This window comes from Centrocercus urophasianus, unplaced genomic scaffold (assembly GCF_019232065.1).
Source record: "Centrocercus urophasianus isolate 14NV4802_14NV808 unplaced genomic scaffold, USGS_Curo_1.0 seq_12, whole genome shotgun sequence".
Taxonomy (NCBI): domain Eukaryota; kingdom Metazoa; phylum Chordata; class Aves; order Galliformes; family Phasianidae; genus Centrocercus; species Centrocercus urophasianus.
This window is the reverse complement of record NW_024884364.1, coordinates 57,216,774-57,236,572: the sequence shown is the minus strand read 5'-3', so window position 1 is coordinate 57,236,572 and position 19,799 is coordinate 57,216,774. Positions and strand designations below refer to the sequence as shown.

Sequence of the window (19,799 nt, the reverse complement as noted above, 5' to 3'; positions counted from 1 at the left end):
CAATTCTTACCCAACTGAAAACACATATTAAGCTATTTCTGATAAGCCAGGTAAAGTAGGCAACAGAAACACCACCCCCATGTAATTCTGTGGATGGGAAAGTAAAAAGCGTTAAGAGAAATTATTGCAGTGTCCTGTGAAAGGAAATTATTTGTTCTCAGCTGAGATACAAGACACACTTTGAGCCTGTAAACCTCTGAGGACGTGCAAGCCTGATAAAGGAGGCAAACAAGCTTTCTGTTCTCATCAAGTATGATATTTACAGAAGAATTCAACTCCCTTGTTCCTCAGTCCCTCACTAAGGGTAAACTGGTACCAACCACCAGCAATTTCTCTGCTCAGCCAGGCCTCCTCTAGCTGCAGTTAGAACCCTGCTGAACACACGTCGCACAGGCACTTCACTCAGCCCCATACACAGCTGTCTAATCATGCACAGCTTGTGCTGATGGTTCCAGAAGATAACAAGGTGCTGCCCATAACCTTGCCTAGTGTTTCCTGGTAGAATAACCCGAAAATGGAGCGGACAGCAACTAATGTAGCCAAAAGACAGGGGAAAGAATTACGGAGGCTCACAATGGGGCTGACATTGCCCAAACACCTTCAAAAACAAACCACATTTTCTATGGTGGTTAGTAGAAAACTGCTACTTCTCTCATCATGAGAGGGACTTTTCTGCTACACAGTCAAGCAGGGAACCCATTCATGGGACACCAAACCACAGTTTGCTTGCCTCGTAACTGGAAATTCTACCTGGACTTCCCATGCTTTCCACACACACAGCAGAAGGCAATATACTCAGACAGACATAGACTCTAATGAGCAAGAATCAGCAACAACCTACTTTCCAGTTCCCCTTTTCAAACTGTATTTTCCAGCAGTGCTCCCAGCAGCTCTAGCACATCTCAGAGTTAAATATACCCATAGGACAAGCAGAATAGGACACAGGCAGGCAGCACGTTTCGCAGCCCAGGCCCAGGCAGTGCCCAGAAGGGCAAGTCATGCAGGAAGTCCTAGAAATTCGGCATCAAAGAGTCCACAAAGCAACAGCTACGGCCTTAAAAATGGATTTCATGAGTAATTCAGCCTTGACTAGCTGCACACTCATCATACACTCACTCTAGCTTGGCACAGTGTGGTCAAAGTGGCTGCTGGATGACTGTTATCAAGATGAAATTGGCACCACTGAACTCTGCCTAGAAGCGACGGCAACAAGAAGCTCATAGGGGTGTGATTTACCACGGCCCTTAGAGTCAGAAGCTAAATGCACCGGTCACAAAAAATACAAATAGAAGATTTGCAAATCTTCCCCTTGCCTACTAAAAGAGCTTGAATTGATGCACATATTTGAATTAGTATAAAGAAAAAGTCAAACTGTGCAAACACCTGGACATCGCATTTTAAAAGCATACTAGGAAAGTGTAGTTAAATTGTCTTGGCCTCTTCTAAAGAAGGATGATGTGCTCGTTACAGGGGTACCCCTGTGAGGTTGGGTTGACATTGTCTTCTCAGAGTAAAGGAGAACATGCTTGAGCAATTTGCTTAATGCTGAATCTATTTTAAGAGCAGTGACCCAGATCTTTGTTTTGTCAGCAGATGACTTGTATAACACAGATGAATTGACAAGGAGTTAAATCAGCATTGGGCAATGCCAAGGTGCTGACGAGCAGCAACAGAGGCAGGAGCTAGGTGGCACCACCAGGCCCTTTCACCTCGGTTTAAGCTTCCAAATCTGCCGCCAGCCAGAGGGTCATCAGTGGCCAGCCTAAGCCCTGCTGCAGATGTCAACTTATCAGCTATGGGACTTCACCAGTGACCCAAACCATAGTGAGTACGGCTCCAGCCACCACTGCCATTGGCAAGCCAAGGAGACCTTCAGCCTGGCTCATTAGGTCCTTGCCCGATGATCCTAAGCATGTTTTTTATTACAACTGATGAATACATAACTGAACTCTTGGCAAAGAGAGACAAGACACTTTGCCCAAGCCCTAGGACACAGGGAAATGAGGGTTCTTAGCAAGAGGCCAGGAAAGACAGGGCTGGTCAGGTGGCTTGTATTGTATTTTCTGTCTGGTAAGGTCTTTTGGTTTAGCTGTCTGCAGCATTTCTTAAATACCTATGGCTTTACGGAAAACATACTGAAGACAAATTTCCCACGTATTGGTTATTCCAAAGGACAGAGCATTCAAAGCTCAGACGCCACTGTGGGAAATGGAATCACAGAAAACATCTCCAGAAAAGATCTTAAGAGGGTACCAGGAAGGGTCTCTCAAGTAACAAACAACTGCAGACCTGGTCAAAATGGAGAAATGGAGGAAGGACTGTTAAGTTAACCCCTGGCCTGCACCCCTAGCTGGCTGAAAATATTTTTAGCAGCCCTGCTGTGCACAGGAACATGCTGATTCCCCACAATAAAACTTTCCATCCAGCACACCAGTGCTTACAAAACATTTTTTTTTTTTTACCCTCTGCAGTCCAGAGTCCGCCGGACCAAAGCACGTGAGTGATAAAGCAGCAGCAAGAATAGACTGAATCAAACAGCTACAACCAACTGCTTTGTGGTCTTTTTTTTTTCTCCCTGACCTCCCTCTCGATTCAGGGCATTGCGAACAACGCTGAGCTGCTCAGCATAGTTTATAAGGGGAAACAACATACGGGCTGATGCAAAGGCTGGAAACAGGACTGCTCAGTGCCAAGCAGGTAAACGCTGCTGTGACCTTTGCTCGGCCAACTGCCAGAAGAAAGCAAACAGGCACGACATCTACATACAAACAACCTCCAACACAAAGAAAATATTTTCCGACAAACAATGAAAAATTAACTATCAAAGAAAAGAGGGAGAGCAAAAGCACCCCTGCACACACTCATCTCACCCCACCCTACCATCCTCCATGCTCTGACTGCTTATCACCACCCAGCAAATTGCTGCCAAGATCAGAGAAAGAAATGGTTCGTTAGAAGCAAATACGCACGCTGGCGCTTTTAATAACAGGTTTTAATAAAATATAGGAAGTAGCAATAAAACCTGTGCTAACACAATACAGTTAATCAAATACTTCTAATGCAATAAATTTCAAGAGCGGCGCTTTCAGTGACATTGGACCTTTCTGAGTCAGAAATTCAACCTTAACACCAGCTCCATAGGGACTGCTCTGCCCATCACCAGGACGTGACCATGTCCTATTATAACCGAGCGCTCGTTCCCAGATGAAATGGGATCAGTGTGGGGGTGGGGGCAAGAAAAAGGCAAGACGAAGAAAACTGTCAGGATCTTGCAGGCTTAAAAAAGCAAAAGTAATTAAAATCAAGCAGAATTCAAGTCTTCTACAAATTTATCAAATACTTAATACAGGAAACCCTTAAGCACACCACTGTCAACCGAGCTTGAGAGAAATTTGCTTCCATCCCAGTATATGGCTTAATCTGTTCCCAGGATGCAATTCCTTGCTCAGTAATTTCAGTTTAAACAGAAGTGAACTGTGGATGTATATTTTAGCTCACTGACTGCCTTCTTTAACTAGGCCCTGGGCAGAAGGGGGCATTAAGCTCCTCTCCCCCAACCCAGCACCACTCATCAGCAACACGAAGCAGTCTCCTTTCAGAGCATGCCCTTTAATCCACCTGGTGCCTGAATGTGAGGCTCCTACAGTGCAATGCCTCCCATGCCCCCACTCCAGTATGCGACCAGGCCCCACACTGAGAACATGAAACACAGCAGGACAAACAGGATTCCTATCCAAGGGCAAAAGAACCTCCCTTCAGAGTTTGCTCAGGTAATCCAAACACTGAAAGGGGGCTGGGCTAGAAACATGCTTATGTGGGTTTTTTTATTTCAAATTTATACTTTTCCCAAGAATGTAACCCACTTTCAGCAATTCCTGCAAGGGCAGGATTCAGATCAGAGGAGGGAATGGATTCCCAAGAACTTAAGCACCAGCTACTATTGAATTTGCTATTCAAGAGCAATCAACGATGATTTTTCTACTTAGTGCACACCAGCTAGCACCAGTCCCCCCAGAAAAATAAGCTCTGCCCACTTGCCTGGCATTCCTGCTATCTTTCATCTAGTTAATTCTACAAGAAACAGAAAGTCCTACAGTAGCCATACAGAGCCTATACCTTTCATGAATCCTTTTTCAGCATACAGGAAGGTCCATAAATACACCACATCCGAATGATTTTCCTCTGGGATCAGCTCAGCTCCTCAACAAATGAATCCCCATGTCCAGATGGTGTCCTCCACAGAAACTCCTCTAAGTAACCCCTAATACCTAAAAAACAGACTTGGCTCAATCCTCCCACAACTGTCACCTCCTTGCAGAGCAATGGCAGGGGGGTAGGGGGGAGGGAAGAGGTAATTTTAAAAAACATCTTCAGTAATACACACAGTTGTTTTTTTTCTGAAATAAGGCTATGTGAGTATGCTCCAAGTTGCAGTCATCCATGTGGGGAGAGTTTAGGCGTTTATAATTTGTTATTGGATGCAATCAGGCAGACCCAGCGTCACATTACCCAGCACCTGAAGGACTACATAAAGACACAGCAGCACACAGTGTTGGAGAGGAGATGTACATCAGCTTGTTCTTTATCCTCCATTGCTCGCAATACAGCACAAGGCCCTGGTGTACTTTTGTCCAGCTCTGCAGGCCCTGCCTACATGTATGCACACTCATGTATCCCTTGCAGATTTACCCATCGCCAACTGGGGCTCACAGAGCCATCAGGCCCCTCCTAACTAAAGGAGCTGAGCATTGACAAGCTGTGTCCCCATTTTGGAAAGCCAGAAGCATTCAAATAGCATAAAACAGAGCAAGCAAAGGAGACCAGGGGAGCGCCGGTGCCCTCACAGACCACAGCAGTGAAGTGCACGTGCTGCAGGAGGAAACAACTTTAGAGGAGGTTATCCAAAAGAAGCTGTATTCAAATCTAAAGCAGGTCTTCCCTTTTCATCTCCCTGACAGAACTCCTTTCTCACTTGCCACACCCAGCTTCAGAACAAGTCAGCTGAGCCACAGCGGATCCAGCTCAGCAGCACCAACACTCTCCTCTCCTGAATAAAATTAACAGCCACCTCCAGTTTAGACAGAGATGCCTTACACAAAGAGCTGCAGCACAACCAGCAGCGAAGCTCGAGAAGCTTTCGCTTCAACCCACACTCGGGAAAGTCATGAGTGAGTTCATTTTCACAAGTCTGAAGACGCAAGAAAGTGAAATCTGTAGCTAAAATTTGTTCTGTAAACCTGTAATGAGGCTCTCCTATAGAAATGCCTTTTGCAGAACCACCCAGAGAAGTAACATGAAGCCGCTCTCTGAAATAAAAGAACAGACCGATTTGCAGAGGTAGGGTTAGGGGCTGAAAGGGGCAACTCAGAGCTCGTGCTTTGGTTTTGTTTCCAACTGAAGAGTTGCCCAGAACTCCATAGGACACCTGTCCTAAACATCCATCCATAAATTGGTTGAACAGAATCTTTTGTTCCCACTCTGCACTAACACTACTGTCCAATAGCTCTTTTGAAAGAAAAAAAAAAAAAAATCCCCACAAGTCCATCTGGCAATTCGGTAGAAGCCTACATTTCAGCGACGGATGCAGTCAGAATTCCCACAGCTGGGCTGCACCTGGATCAGCAGCAGTCAGAAGAGGACAGCGAGCTGCGAGGCGATGCGAGGTGTGTGCTCAGCTCAGGGGGATCAGTGGTGCCTGCAGTGTGAGCCACGCAGCAGCATGCAGCGGCATCCGTGCAGCAGCATCGCAGCACGCCTTTGTCCTGCGCTGTGCCTTCCCTCTCCCCTCCCCCAAAATAGAGAAACAAAGGGCAGCTCAAGATCTGGGGTCTGGTTTATGACATGCTTAATGGAGCACTCAATTGCTGGTGGTTACTGCCTCGTTTAACTGCTTTCGTTAAAAGAGAAACATGAGTAAACAAGCGTGTGTCATGAAATAGCCCCTATTCAAACAGGAGCTGACAAGAGAAAGGACATCCACCTCTTACAGCTGCTCCTGAGCAATTTAGAGTACAGGCAGCAGCTGAGATGGCAGCAAAGACAAATGCAAAGAAATCCTCACCTCGCCCACCACCAGCTCAGAGGCTCATCTCACCCTGGATTTAAGGCATGAGGTCAGCGCGCGCTAAGCACTCCAGGCTTCAACTTAACCAAGGGAGAGCAGCCTGCTTCGTCTAGACAAAGACTTTTGATGCCCTTCAGTCAGTATCCACAAACTTCCCACCTCCAGCCACGGGCTGGAGCATCCTGGTAGCTCTGTGAACCAAGAGCGTGAAAAGAGCAGGCAGCAACCCTGGCACCTCTTTGTCCATTCTTTTTGAAATTGGCAAGGATGTGAGGCCTGTACCCCATATCAAAAGGCAGCTGAAGTCAGCCCTGAGGTTGAAAACTTCCAGAGGACAGGGTAAATTAAAAAAAAAAAAAGTGATAAATCCCCGGAGGTTTTCAAGATAAGGGTAGATGTGGCACTACAGGACATGGCCAGCGAGCAGGGTGGGAATGGGTTGGACTCAATGATCTGAGAGGTCTTTTCCAACCTTAATGATGCTATGGTTCTATCAATCTCATTTCTTTGGAAAGCCTGTAAGAAACTGCCTTAAAAAAAAAAAAAATTAAAATCAAGAGGAGGCTCCAGAATGCATGTGGAGAAAGGCATTAATGAAATAACAAACAAACCTCCTATTGACAGAACTGCAGCCAGTACCAGAGGTCACACAGATTTAACCATATCCCTTCTATTTCCCAGCTACTTTTATACCAATTTAAAAAAACAAACAAACACAGACAAGCCTAGAGGAAGAAATGCAAAAGATGAGCGTAGAGTTTAGAGAAGGGAAAACTGCAGGAGAAAATTCACCCACGTCCCATGAGTGTGAGGGAGAGCAAGAAGGACAAAACGATTCACTCAAAAGGAAAGAAACCTGCCATCACTTAAAAAGGGATGCAAATTGAAAAGAAAATTAATTCTAGGAGGAAAGATTAAATAAGTAAGATGTGATGCACTTCGGAAAACTGATATTTCCATTTCTTTTCTTTCAAGTCCAATGAGAGAACTCCCATCAAAACTGTGCAAGCCTTTGTCAATGCTGCAACTCCAACCTGCAGAACCAGACTGATACCAGCGCAATGTACTTCTAGCTTTAGAAAAATACCCTAAACCAGATCAATATACACCTAAACATTGCAAGAAACAGCATTATTTCTACCATACTCCTATTCCATCACACCTCTTTTTCTCTCAAATGACATTTATGCCTCTTACATCATAGGCATAATCTCTTAAAGATATTATTCCCACAGGCCTAGGACAGCAGAAGTATTCAAAACATTTCCCTCAAAAGACTCAAATCACAAAATCAAGTATTTGTTGAAGAGGAGGTTGGCTCAGGCCCCCACAAGACTTCTGACATCATGCAGAACCGTTCCCAAAACTAGGTGTTTTTGCTGATGGATGTGATTCAGACGCAAGTCCCTAGTCATTGCAGCGTGTTGTTTTTATCATCCTTCAAAGCTGTTCGCAGTCACTATTAAAAGAAACCCACAGATTTCAGCCCAGCAATCTGTGCCCTGCAGAAAATCCCAGGGCTGAGCATCCCTGGTAAATGCTCAGCACTGCTGCTAGATATCCAATCTGCAAATGAAAAGAGGAATAGCTTTTAAAGGCAGACAAGCTATTAAATTTTTACTAGGTGAAATGTTTACCAAAATAAATCTAGTCCTTTCCACTCTTAATTATTATCATAACACATATGGCAACTGATATACAACTAATGGAGCTTAAAACCAAGAACCCTTGGAGGGAAAACACCCTCTAGATGTTTCAGCCAGTCTTGACAGAAAGCCAGATCCTAACAAGATTCAGAAAGCGGCTTTAGGAGGCCTCCCCTCACAAGGAGCACAGGCTTCACGCTGCAGTGGTGAGGAGCTCCAGAGCCTTGGCACCCAGTGGCTCTGCAGGCCCACAGCTGCTCTCGGCACACACCACACCTATCACACCCATGTGCCTTCCCAAACCTGCCAAGAGTTCAGATAACAGCACCCTGCAACAAGAGCTTCAGATCCTCCTCTCCCACCTGGCAGTGCAAGCTGATATTGAGAGCAATGCAACATTTTTCCCACACAGCCCAGTGCACAAAACATATTTCATTGCAGCCAGAGCACATGCTGACTACATACTTTGTTATTAAGAAGTAGGAAGCACACAGCAGCAAAAGAAGAGGACAAAGTCACATCCCAGATGCTACCTTTAACACAGCAAGGTCTTGATGTGAAGCAGCAGTGGTTTTGTTGCCCACTTCTTTTTCCCCAGCCCACTGTTAAATACGAGTGCTACCACTATGCTCCATCCATGAAGAGGCACCTCCAAGCTCAGCAACTTAACCAGAAAGAAGTCTGGTCAATAACTAATACAGTTTTATTCCTGAGGAGGAAACCAGAGCACTCTTCCATTACCTCAGAGGAAACTTAAGCAAAGGTAGCACTACTCAGGACTGATTTACTGCCTCTAGCCATTCATAAAACCATAAAGCCAGTGACATATAAAACAAGCAACTCATTCACAAGAGCTCTTTGATCTTAAATACAAATAAAATTAGGTCAATATTAAAGATTTTCATTCCTTGCCGTATAAGACTTCCACAAAGGCTAAGTAAAGCTTTTCCCATCCACCCCTTTTAACACTCAAGTTATTTAGAAACTCACATTTCTTTCACATGACTTGAAACACATTCTTGATATTCACTTGTCATCACTCCAGAATTTAACTCTTGGTGCAAAGTAAGCCCAGGGTATAACAACACCTTGCATTTTCAGCTTAGCATGCATGACTGTGTTTCAGACTGGCTTTCAAATTTTATTTATTTGCTCTCTAAATCAACCAAGAGCTCTCATACACAGCACAAGGCCCCCGAAGCTATCACTGTAATGCTGTATCTGCTCATAAACATCAGCATACCAATTTTAAAGGTATTAACACTGTCATTTAGTCACGGTAAAATATCCTACTGCCTGCCCCACCCCCACTTCAGACAGCAGCACAGTTAAATTGTGAGCAATTCAGCTAAGGTTTCCTGCAAATGTCGTTTAAACATATATAAACCCCATCACCTGCAAGGTAGCACATAGCAATTCTACTGCAAACCTGGGTAAGACATGTAGGGGGGCAACAAGATCTACTTGTCCTATGCCCAAGAACCAGTACGCCTTTCTCTGGGTGTTTAAAGAAACCTGAAGGCCAACATACAGAGTGTTTCCTCTCTTAGGCCAGGGTGAGCATTAAAGCAGACCTCAGCTATCATGAAGACAAAGAAGGGATCCTATGTGATTGAAGTATGCGCAACTTCACATCCAGAGATTTGGTTCTTATCTCTGCTATGTATTTCCTGGGTGGCTTGGAGTAAGTTGCACCAATTCCTGGCTGTATTCCTTCCCACATCCTCATTCGGAAGCAAATCACATTGGATGGCTTCAATATCAGAGAAGAAGCACTGGATAGCTCCACCTCCTTCTGTGTTTATAACCAAGACTGCCATGCAATTGGTAGCTCAGTTTAGCAAATGGTGCAGAATATGAAATTTTAAGCAGTGCAGGAATGTCTGCTGTTCTGTTCCACGAAGGAACATGACGTATATTATGTATATTGCCTTCGAAAGAAAGTGTTAATTAGAGAAAAGGTACTGAGATTTACAACAGATTGAGATTTAAAAATAAGGTTCACAACCAGACCGAATCCTACTAAGCCAAGTTTACAGCCACAGAGAAGCAATTAAAAAAAAAAAAGAAGGAAAACAGCTTTGATAGGAAAGGATACCTTGCAGAGAAGCACACCTTTGAGAAAAAAAAAAACAAAAAACAAACAAAAAAAAGCAGCATGGGTGTCAGGCACTTAATTACAACCCTTATCAACATCATCAAAACAGTTAGAAGTATTTCTGTAATTCTGTCCTGAAAAACAGTAACCTCTATAGCAATGCAATCCACCTGAAGAGACGCCAATGCTTACTGCTGAGGGCACAGAGAAGAGACACAAGGCACTGCCCACTTCTCACAATGACTGTTCTTCCCAGCAGATACCTGAGAAGTTCTGCAGAATCAACCTTTTTCCTGCAGGCCTGAGACAGCAGTAATGCTGCCTGAATTCAGGTTCCCTGGCTTTGCATAGAAGTAGAGATGGATAGTGAGGGTAAGCACATTCACTTCCTGGTAGACACACACAAAAAACAGGTCACTTATGGCCCTTTTGGGAAATGGGATGCTTCCCTTCCAGTGATGGAAAAGAGGGCTTTTCACTTTCATGTATCCACTAAAGGCATCTTCACTTGTACTGTATACTCCTCAAACAGCAGGAGTTATCAAATGCAGGGCACAGACAGGGGTCAACCTGTCCAACCTTAGACATACAGAAGATATGCATCTAAGACACTCATCCTAGGCTTCCATTATAATTAATGGGCACAGGCAGCTTCATGTAAGGAGCTATTTATCTCATCCTAAGGTATGCGTCTCCAGAGACCATCACAGAATCACAGAATGGCCTGGGTTGAAAAGGACCACAATGATCATCTACTTTCAACCTCCTGCTATGGGCAGGGTCACCAACCACCAGACCAGGCTGCCCAGAGCCACATCCAGCCTGGCCTTGAATGCCTCCAGGGATGGGGCATCCACAGCCTCCTTGGGCAACCTGTTCCAGTGTGTCACCACCCTCTGTGTGAAAAACTTTCTCCTAATACCTAATCTAAACCTCCCTGTCCCAGTTTAAAACCATTCCCTCTTGTCCTATCCATCCACCTGATCTACTTCTCTCCACTACAAGTCCTAGAGCACTCAGTTCAGATTCAGGCATCGAAAAGGCAGCTCACCAACACAAGCATGTTTCAAAAAAGAAACATTCCAATCCCAAAGCACAGAAACAAGCTGTAAATTAAGAAGAAGTCATGTGCATCTGCAGCTCTCGCTACAGAGTGCATTTTTTTGCCCACAAGGCCACCATAAAATAACTGGAGATACACAGCACTATTAGCTCCTGGAGAAGCACAAAAGAAATTCAATTAAAGCTTCTACTCAGGAAATACCTCATCATTACATTCAGACACCACTATGTCAATTCCCCTAGGAATTGGTTTGATTATTGCAGTTGCATAGGCTAGCAGCCCTACAGCCAAGGGCCTGTCAGCTTTTTCTTTTTCTTTTTTTTTTCTTTTTCTTTTTGTACCCCTACATGTAAGGGTTTCTAACTTAGCTACAAGTATTTCCTCTTGACAACAGCCCTGCAATACCAGCACAGCTGTGCCTCCTTTTAGATATTCAATAGAGCTTGCCTTGAGAAGCACAAAAAATGAAGAAAAATAATGAACTGCAATCACGTTGGTGGGGTCCCAGATTTCTGAAGTTATACAAAACCAAGTATAGCACAGAACATGTTACTGTAACACATTAAGAAATAGGGACCTTATCCTCTCCTTTCCTAGTTTTGAAAACAAAGCAACCAAAAACAACTGGATGCCTCAAAGTGTAGGGGGCAAGTTTTAAAAATGTAGTTTCCTTTGAGCTCACTCTTTAAATTAGAATGATGAACATTTATCCAGTCTTCCCCTACTCTTTTTTGTGAGCTACTCTCACAAAATCCTGGGAAGATACAATTGAAACTACCAAAGCTTACCTAAAAACGACTGTTGCATTTTTAAGATTTCAAGTTTTAACAGTTCCAAATGCAAAATCTCCCCAAACACTGCATCAGTGTTGTGGTGAACCAGGAGGAGCAGACCTTCGCCTAGGCAGCTTCCAGACCATTAATAAAAAAAAAAATCAGATTTGTTGCAACTGAGTATTCCAGGCTGCTGCCAATCTTCTACCTTCTTAAAACACACCCTCCCATTTTACTTCTGTCCTGACGTCAAGCTGCCAGGTGCACAAACCAGAGCCAACGAGTCCATATCACACACTGGTACAGAATAAAAAAAAAGGTACCCCAGCCGTCAGAACTCAGAAACAGTCTGGTTCACCTTGCTGTTTCCACCCCAGTGTGGGCCTTCTCAAGACGCACGTGTCCACAGCCCATGCAACAGGTACCAACCTGTGAGTCACCGTGCGCAGAGAGAAGCTCTTATCGACATGCAATGGGGCAGCTCCAAAGGGAGGTGACTGAGACACACCAGATAAGCTCTACAAGACCAGTAGAACTGCATCCACGTAAGGCGTTTTACCACATCAGTTGTTTTATTACTAGGGCTTGCTGGCACTTGCAGTGTCCTGTCTGAATGCCTACTGTGACAGCTACCATGGCAGAGCAACCCAGGGAGGTGCAGCTTCATGGGAACCGACCATTTCACCATGTTAAACCACCTCCTCAAAGACATCTTTCCTTCTGGCACATGGACACAATGTAGCTAGGTGGCATGAAAGAGGTTTGGTCAGCACAAAAAAAGTCTATAAAGAAACCTTCACCTGGGGGGCATAAACCCAAAGCTTGGTTGCCTAGTGAAAGCAGAAGACTCCCAAGCAACCAGAGATAAAAGCTGATTTGCTTCATAATGTGGAAATGCATATAATTTTTAATGTCCTTCCACAGACAGTGAAGCCATCTTTTTTACTTTTTCCTCTATTAACCACTTTCCTGACTCTACAGTACCTTTGTTTCCCAAGCTGTGAACTGCCTACTAATCCCACTCTCAACATTCAAGGCAGCATCTCCTTCAACACTCTCCAATTCCCTCTGTAAACTCACCTTCGCTAGGTTGCTTTTCTTCGAGGTGTCCCACTTGTCATTAGGAGGCAAAATCAAGCAGGAGGGTATGGGAAAACCCCAGGGAGAAGGCAAAACACTCCACTCCCATGAGTTGTACGAGGAACTTCAGATAGGACTCAGCTGAACCAGTTTCTAAATAAAATGGAGAGAAGCCTACTCCATTCATATCACAAAACAGCTTAGGTTAGAAGTCCATCCAGTTCCAACCCCTGCCATGGGCAGGGCTGCCCCCACCAGCTTAGGCTGCCCAGGGCCCCATCCAACTTGGCCCTGAGCACCTCCAGGGATGGGGCACCACAGCTTCTCCAATTCCCACCTGATCCCTACACGTAGTGAAAATTCCAGTCCTCCGCAAGAGCGGGCACCCCCAGTTCCATCTGCTGGGATTTCAGCTTTCTTTCGGTGGTGATTTTCAAAGGCTTCCCAGTTAGTATCACATTAAATCCAATGCCACTGGGGCCAAATCACAGCTGTTATTCACATTCAGAGGAGCAGCTTTCACATGGCTGCAGAACTATTGTGCCTCCAGTCTGTACTGAGATGTAATGTTAAAATCTCCACACTCCCTATACTGAGAGTTACCTCAAAATTCCCAGGCAGTTGCTTTTTCTTCCCTCCCCTTTCCTGTAGCTGATTACTTACAGAGACCACAGTATCTTTTTGTTGAGCTTGTGCCAACCTGAGAAACAATCAGGGACCCATACTGCTATGAACCTAAGGTATTTGATAAGAAAACTGTGCAAAACTATGAGATCCCCTCCCAAATCCACCTCTTGTTCAAGTGAACTGAATTCTTTCCATTAACTTCCAGTGGGAGCTGGACAGGGATCTAAAATAATGCCATAGATAAGGATCTTACTGTAACTTTTGACTGCAGTCAAGCTCACATTGTGCAAGGCAATGCTATTGAGCTTAAATATCAGTGTCAGCCAAAGGCAAACAGAAATACTTCTGGAGGACCAGAAGCATATAGTCAAAAATGTGTAAAGGGATAAATAAAAATACCATTTTCCTCCACGGAAAATATATCTTGAGAAAGTAGGGACTTAACCTACCAGGCTAAAGTCAAGTTTGCAAAGGAAGTACCACTTGAAAAGAAAACGCCTGGAACACAACTCGTACTCACAAACATACACTAGACCACATTAGAAAAATCTGCTCCAAAGCTTTATATTAAAAAATGTATACACCGAAGGCAGGGAAACGCAAAGGGTGAACACCTCTTCTAAGACAGGATCCCCTTTAGGAACATTCCTCTATACTGTCCCCTAGGATAAGAGGCACAGACTTGTCATCACCTCAGAGGCAAATATGCATTTCTGCACACTGCCGTGGAGGCTCCGGTGCCTGGAAGTTGATAACAACTCACCAAAATTTCCATTACAAGCACAACCCCTACCTATGTCAATGGGGGTAAGCTGGGCAGCAGGAACACGTCTGCCAGCAGCAGCTCAGCTGGTAAAAGGGAGAGCATGCACACAAACAAGAAGAAGAGAGAATGCGATACAATTTGAGCTCTGATTTTATCCACATTAATTGTTCCAACAGGAGAAGAGGGAAAAAAAAAGAAAAAAAAACACCAACTCAACTTCCTATGAGTTAGCATAAGACTTTGGGCTGAATACTGTTAAATCCATCACCTTGAAGCACTGCATACATCCAGGTCCCAGAGAACTGGAACCTGGTCTAATTACATTAATAGAGTCCCTGCCCCAAGAGCCTGCCATTGGATTTAATACCAGGTGCAAAAAAAAGATGTTTTGACAAAAAGACAGATGGATTGGAGGAGGAAGAGTGAGAGGAACACACAGTTACCCACAATTGGCAGGTTGCTTTCTTTTCTCCTTTTTTTTTTTTTTTAAATAAAAATAAATATCAGTAATCCCCACTGGCCACCTGCCTAGCTTTTGTATATGTAATTAAGAAGAATTTGGGTGATGAAGAATTGGTCTAAAGTTCAGCCAGTTTGAAGGATGGTGGAGTTAGAGGCCTAAGGGCCTCATCTAACCGTAGGACATTGAGAAATGCTACTATTCCAGCCTACTCTGGAACCAGTCAACAGCAAATTCCCACTTCACAACAGAATCCCCCCAAAAATAAGAGAAGGAATGGGAGAAGTTCATAGTGAGCTGGTCTGGACCAGTTTCTGAAAGCCAGTGACCTCACTGCTCCTCAGCACAGCTTGTCTTTATAGCGATAAGGCTGGAATTGTATTCATGTTTAACAAAATCATTTCAATCCACAATGATGGCTGTTCAGCAGTGAAAGAAAGAAAAGGGAGAAGGGAAAAAAAAATCTGACTACACGCAGAATATCAACCGCTGTCCTCTCTTCCTACCCCAACACAGCCACCTTATATAGGACAAAAAGTCCACTAAGACAAAAACAAAGTATCCTTAACATGGGAAAATATTTATCCAAGTTTTGATTTCTTCTCAAATCAGCATTTAACAGCATTTAAACGATCACATCTTACATCGTTTCCTTTTATGCGCCAGCAGTTAGACAATACACATCATTTACATGCAGTTTTGGAAGGCTGCAACATAAATCAACAAAAGAAGCCTTCACTATGAATTAACTATTACAAGGCTCCTAGAGACCCACACCAGCCTGCATTGGGGACAATCAGAAACATCACCCCTAACTCTGAGCTTTCTAGGGCAGTCCTGCCACACACCTCAGAACTCTCAAGGAGCCACCCTTCCCCCATCATTTCTGCTAAGGGAGAATTATGGTGCCTATCTGGGAGGGTCAGCTGACTTAAAAAACATACACACACACACACACACAAAAAAAAAGAGTGACTGAGCAAGTCAATATGGTTCAGTCTCAGCAGCAAGACTAATAAGCCCTACACCTCTGGGAATGATCAGATGGTACAGATTTGTACATATGCAAAATATCAATCAATGCCTTTAATTCACATTTTTGCATGGGAAAAAAAAAAAAAAAAAAAAAAAAAACCGGTTCAAATCTTATCTCAAGGCAAAATTCGGGTGTGTTTTTATTCTGCGTGAGCAAAACTTCAGATTAAGCGCATTGCAGCATAAGGAAAAATAAAATTCAACCACAGCAATGCTAAAAATGCCCTTTCACTATTTGCAAAAGATGAAAAAAAGGATCCTTAAGAGAGTCAATCGCTTGGGAAGCTGGCCGCAAGTTACAGTCACACTGAAGTGCTGTGATAAAGCAGGAAGGACTTCAGGACTGCCTGCACGGCCTTTGTTCTGCCAGACAGCAACAGGCACCAAAAGCCCAACTGCTGTTTTTCTGCAAAATCCCCCATTGCTTGCAGTTCATAGCTGTACATCACAATCCTCATCCCACTGCTTGGAGGAGGGCTGCAAGGGGAATCCCTGCGCAGTCAGCCCTGCCCAGAAGCACCCCAATGAGCTCTGACCAGCGGAGGGAAAAATTCTCCCAATTCCAGCAAATGTCAGACCCTGGCTCTTCACAAAAGCAAAGTTATCAGGGGTGTGTGGCCACTTGCTGCTGCAGCAACTCCAAGGTAAATTTGCTGACTGCATCCCACACAACTTAACTGCTTGCTGGCTAACTTAAAATAAACACTGCTTTGAAAAACTTCCCTCTTCCTTTTGTGCTGTCATCCACGGATTTTGAACCAATTCCAAAAGGGCAAACCACTTCCAAGCTGGGCTTCCATTGCCCAGGATTTGCAATGGCAAGCTGCAGAGCCCTGCTTTTCTCAGGGATGCATCAAGCATTCCTCCACACAAGGACTGACACTGCTTTATAGGCACACAGATCTGGGACCCTCAGCTCATTTTTATCCCAGTTCACTTCCAAGTATACAGGAGAGACACAGCAGGGTTGTGATGACAAAAATTACTTCAACTCTATGCACATCAAGCAGAGCAGCCCAAAACTCAGCATGTTCAAACATCATATTGCAGTCACAAGAAGCCAACCCACTTAAAAATGGCTTAAAATCCCAGGAGAATCCATGCTGTTCTATGTCAGGGAGCAGCATTCAGGTGCCAAGCAGCAGGCAGGGAGCAACCTCTTATTTTGTGGGGGCATACAGGTAGGTATCTATACAGCTAGACATAAACAGAGTTAATAAATAGCTGAGCTATCAGCTCGCCAACCCTGAGCTATGTTCAAGTAGGCCCAGCCAAGGCTCAGAAGGGAATGGTCTGCCCACATGTGGCCTTCCCCCCAGGTCAGGGCAGTCTCCCACCAGCCTGCAGGCCCCAGAGGGCCAGGCACCGCCAGTGCCACCCTGGTGCCGCCCAGCCAGACAAAGAAATAACGTCACCAACTGCCCCCATCCTCCTCAAATGGCAGGTCGCCAGCCAATCCTGCTGCCAGCAGGATTGTGTGACATCACAGCCATGCCAGTGATGCCAATGCCTACTGGTGACAGAGAATCAGGGCTTGGAGTGGGGCTCCCAGCTTGAGGTGCTGGGAGGAAGAAAGGAACTGAGTTGGAATCAGAAAAAGGAAAATTTTGTTTAGGTGCTACCCTGCTATGCATACACACCTCACATACACGTACAAAGCAAAGAAGTGGCTGTGCAAATCCAAACTTTCACACCTGAGCTTAGGAACATCTAGCAACTGCTGCAAGCATACCAATATTAACCATTTCCCATATTCCTGATGCCCAGGATGCCATGTCCTCAGTTACTAAGCAAGAGGAAACAGGGAGGGAGGAAATTCTCTACTCAGAGGGCAGCAAGGCCCCTGGAAGAGCTGCCCAGAGAAGCTGTGCTACCCCATATGTGGAGGCACTCGAGGCCAGGTTGCATGGGGCCCTAGGCAGCCTGAGCTGGTGGGGGGCAGTCCTGCCCACAACAAGGGTTGGGGCTGGGTGGACTTCGAGGTCCCTTCCAACAGAAACCATTCTGAGATTCCATGATTCTAGGGCCAGAGAAAACCTGGTCTGACTCACACACAAATCACAGCCAGGACAGCAGCCGCCTGCCACCTCTGCCACTGATGCCCATAGCACCTCCGGCTATTGGTTGCTCTTCCACAGCAACAAGCACACGTGCTGAGGGTGGTTCCTATAGTAACTTTACTGGAAGAGCTATAGCACCGCTAAGAGAAACCAAATTCACAATTTCTAGGCTTAAGCCAGTTAAGTAACAAAGTCATGGTTGGTTTAAGTCACAGCATTAGCAAGCAAACCGAGAAACAAAGCACTACATTGCAATCATTAACAGAAGAGGATAAAGTCACACCTTTTGTGCCCTACGATTTTTTGCATAAGGGTTTCAGGTGACGCAAGCTCTGGAGCAGGAGGATTGCAGCAAAAAACCCAGCCTCCTGAGAGCAGGCAGTGCCAGTGCACCATCCCAACCCACTGCCCCCTCCCTCAGCCTGGGGATCCCAGCTTCTTGCCTGGAGCAGCAGCCCCACCATCCCACCACTCGCACAGCACATGCTGTGCGCTGCCTGCTCCAGCACAAAGGCAGAGGTTCACGCCCTCAAAACAAACCAACATGTGTTTCATTTTCAGCAGCATCTCGCCATAAGGAATGCTTAAAAATTGCACTGCCTTATCTATAAGCACAAAAAAACCCAAGCAGCTGGGCATGTTCAGCTTCTTCCAGTTATCTCACCCTCCTTCTGCACATTCTGCCTGCATTTCTGTACAGTTTAAGGCGAGATCCTTCCACCTCCAGCCAACTACTAAGACTGTATGAATAATTAGTCATCCTGGTCACTACCACTCACTGCAAAGTCATGCAATCTTGAGATTTGTTTGTTCCACTGACTGAAGAGCGGAGGGAAAAAAAAAATAAAAAAACAAAAAGTAGGCTAGTTTCACACCCACACGGGCACTCTCCTATTTCTATTTTTTAAAGGCATACACTTGTCAAACAGGTTCATCTGGGAATTCTGATTTTCACAAAATAACGCTCTCATTTCCAACGCTGATCTGATGGCCATTGTGTGCCCTCTGTCAGAGCAGTGCTCAGCACACCAGGCTCCTGGGAAGGTTTCCCAACAAGGAACTGGGTGACAATTCCCACCAAGGGCAGAGCCTTTGTTTCCCATCATGGCAGCAGCCGTAACTTCCATGAGGATTTGAGCAATTCTGAATGAGCACTAGGAGCTATTTCTAAAGCTCAGACACACTGACAGTGGTTTGGTCTCTTCCTTGGGGGAGAGGGGGCTATTACGCTGTTTTGGGATGGGTGCTCCTTTTTGAAAGCAAAGACAGAGGCCGGCAAACTTGTCAGGGGCTGCAGCAGTGACAAGGAGAGCCCTTCTGTCACCCTAACCCCTCTGCTCATCATCAGCCAGGCGGAGGACCCAGCTCCCGTCTGCACAAAACAGCAATACAGAGAAAAGAGAAATCCTGCCACCAACCTTGTAGACTTGCCCATACGTGCCATTACCAACCACTTCGACCAGCTCAAAAATCCCGGCGGGATCCTGCAGGGGAAAGGGGCAAAGGGTCGGGAGATGGACAAAACAGAAGCGGGGTCACATTTTTGCCAGCCGATGACCGCTGCCACAGCCCTGCCAGCCCGCTCCGGAGCCAGCCAGCGAGCCGGGCTGCCGGCGGCGTGCAGCTGTTGCGCCCTGCTTTTCCACGCACATGCCAACGCATGCAAACAAAGGAAAGCGGCCCAGGGCCGCGCTCCCCCCGCCCCCCCCCCCGGGAAGGCCCCCCCCCCGCCAGCCCCCCCCGACTCCCGCCCCCCCCGTTCCCCCCAGCCCCGCTCCCCGCACCCGGCCCGGCCGCAATGCCGGGGAGCACCGGCCCCCGCCCCGCCGGCCTCGGGAGGCCCCCGCCCCACCGCTCACCCGCAGGGAGGAAAGGTCGATGTCCACCAGACTTTTTGCAGGAGAATCGTTCGCCATTTTCGAGGCTTTTGTGGGCTGCCTGCGCGGCTCCACCTCTGCTCGTTTCCTGCTTTCTTTTCTGTCTTCTTGTCAAATAAGAGCGAGGCCGCCCGTTTCCCCCCCCTTTCCCCGAGAACGATGCGAATGGCGCGGAGCTCCTCTCCTCCTTTTTGCCCTTCCCTTCTTCACTCCAGCCCCGGCGGGTTGAAACTCTTCAGCATTGGGAGGG

General features: G+C 45.8%; 1 protein-coding gene across 11 annotated transcripts in view; it reads right to left on the bottom strand.

The window, feature by feature from the left end:
- Positions 1 to 19,597, bottom strand: part of MAP4K4 (mitogen-activated protein kinase kinase kinase kinase 4) — a 151,370-nt gene extending 131,773 nt beyond the window's left edge. For all 11 annotated transcript variants that reach the window (XM_042810293.1, XM_042810294.1, XM_042810299.1 and 8 more), the window contains exons 1-2: positions 19,532 to 19,597; positions 19,091 to 19,156 (exon numbers count right to left, since the gene is read on the bottom strand). In XM_042810293.1, coding sequence (XP_042666227.1) covers positions 19,091 to 19,156; positions 19,532 to 19,588 — 123 coding nt within the window. In that variant the 5' untranslated portion in view covers positions 19,589 to 19,597. The remainder of the gene's footprint in view (positions 1 to 19,090; positions 19,157 to 19,531) is intronic.
- Between the last annotated feature and the right edge of the window lie 202 nt (positions 19,598 to 19,799).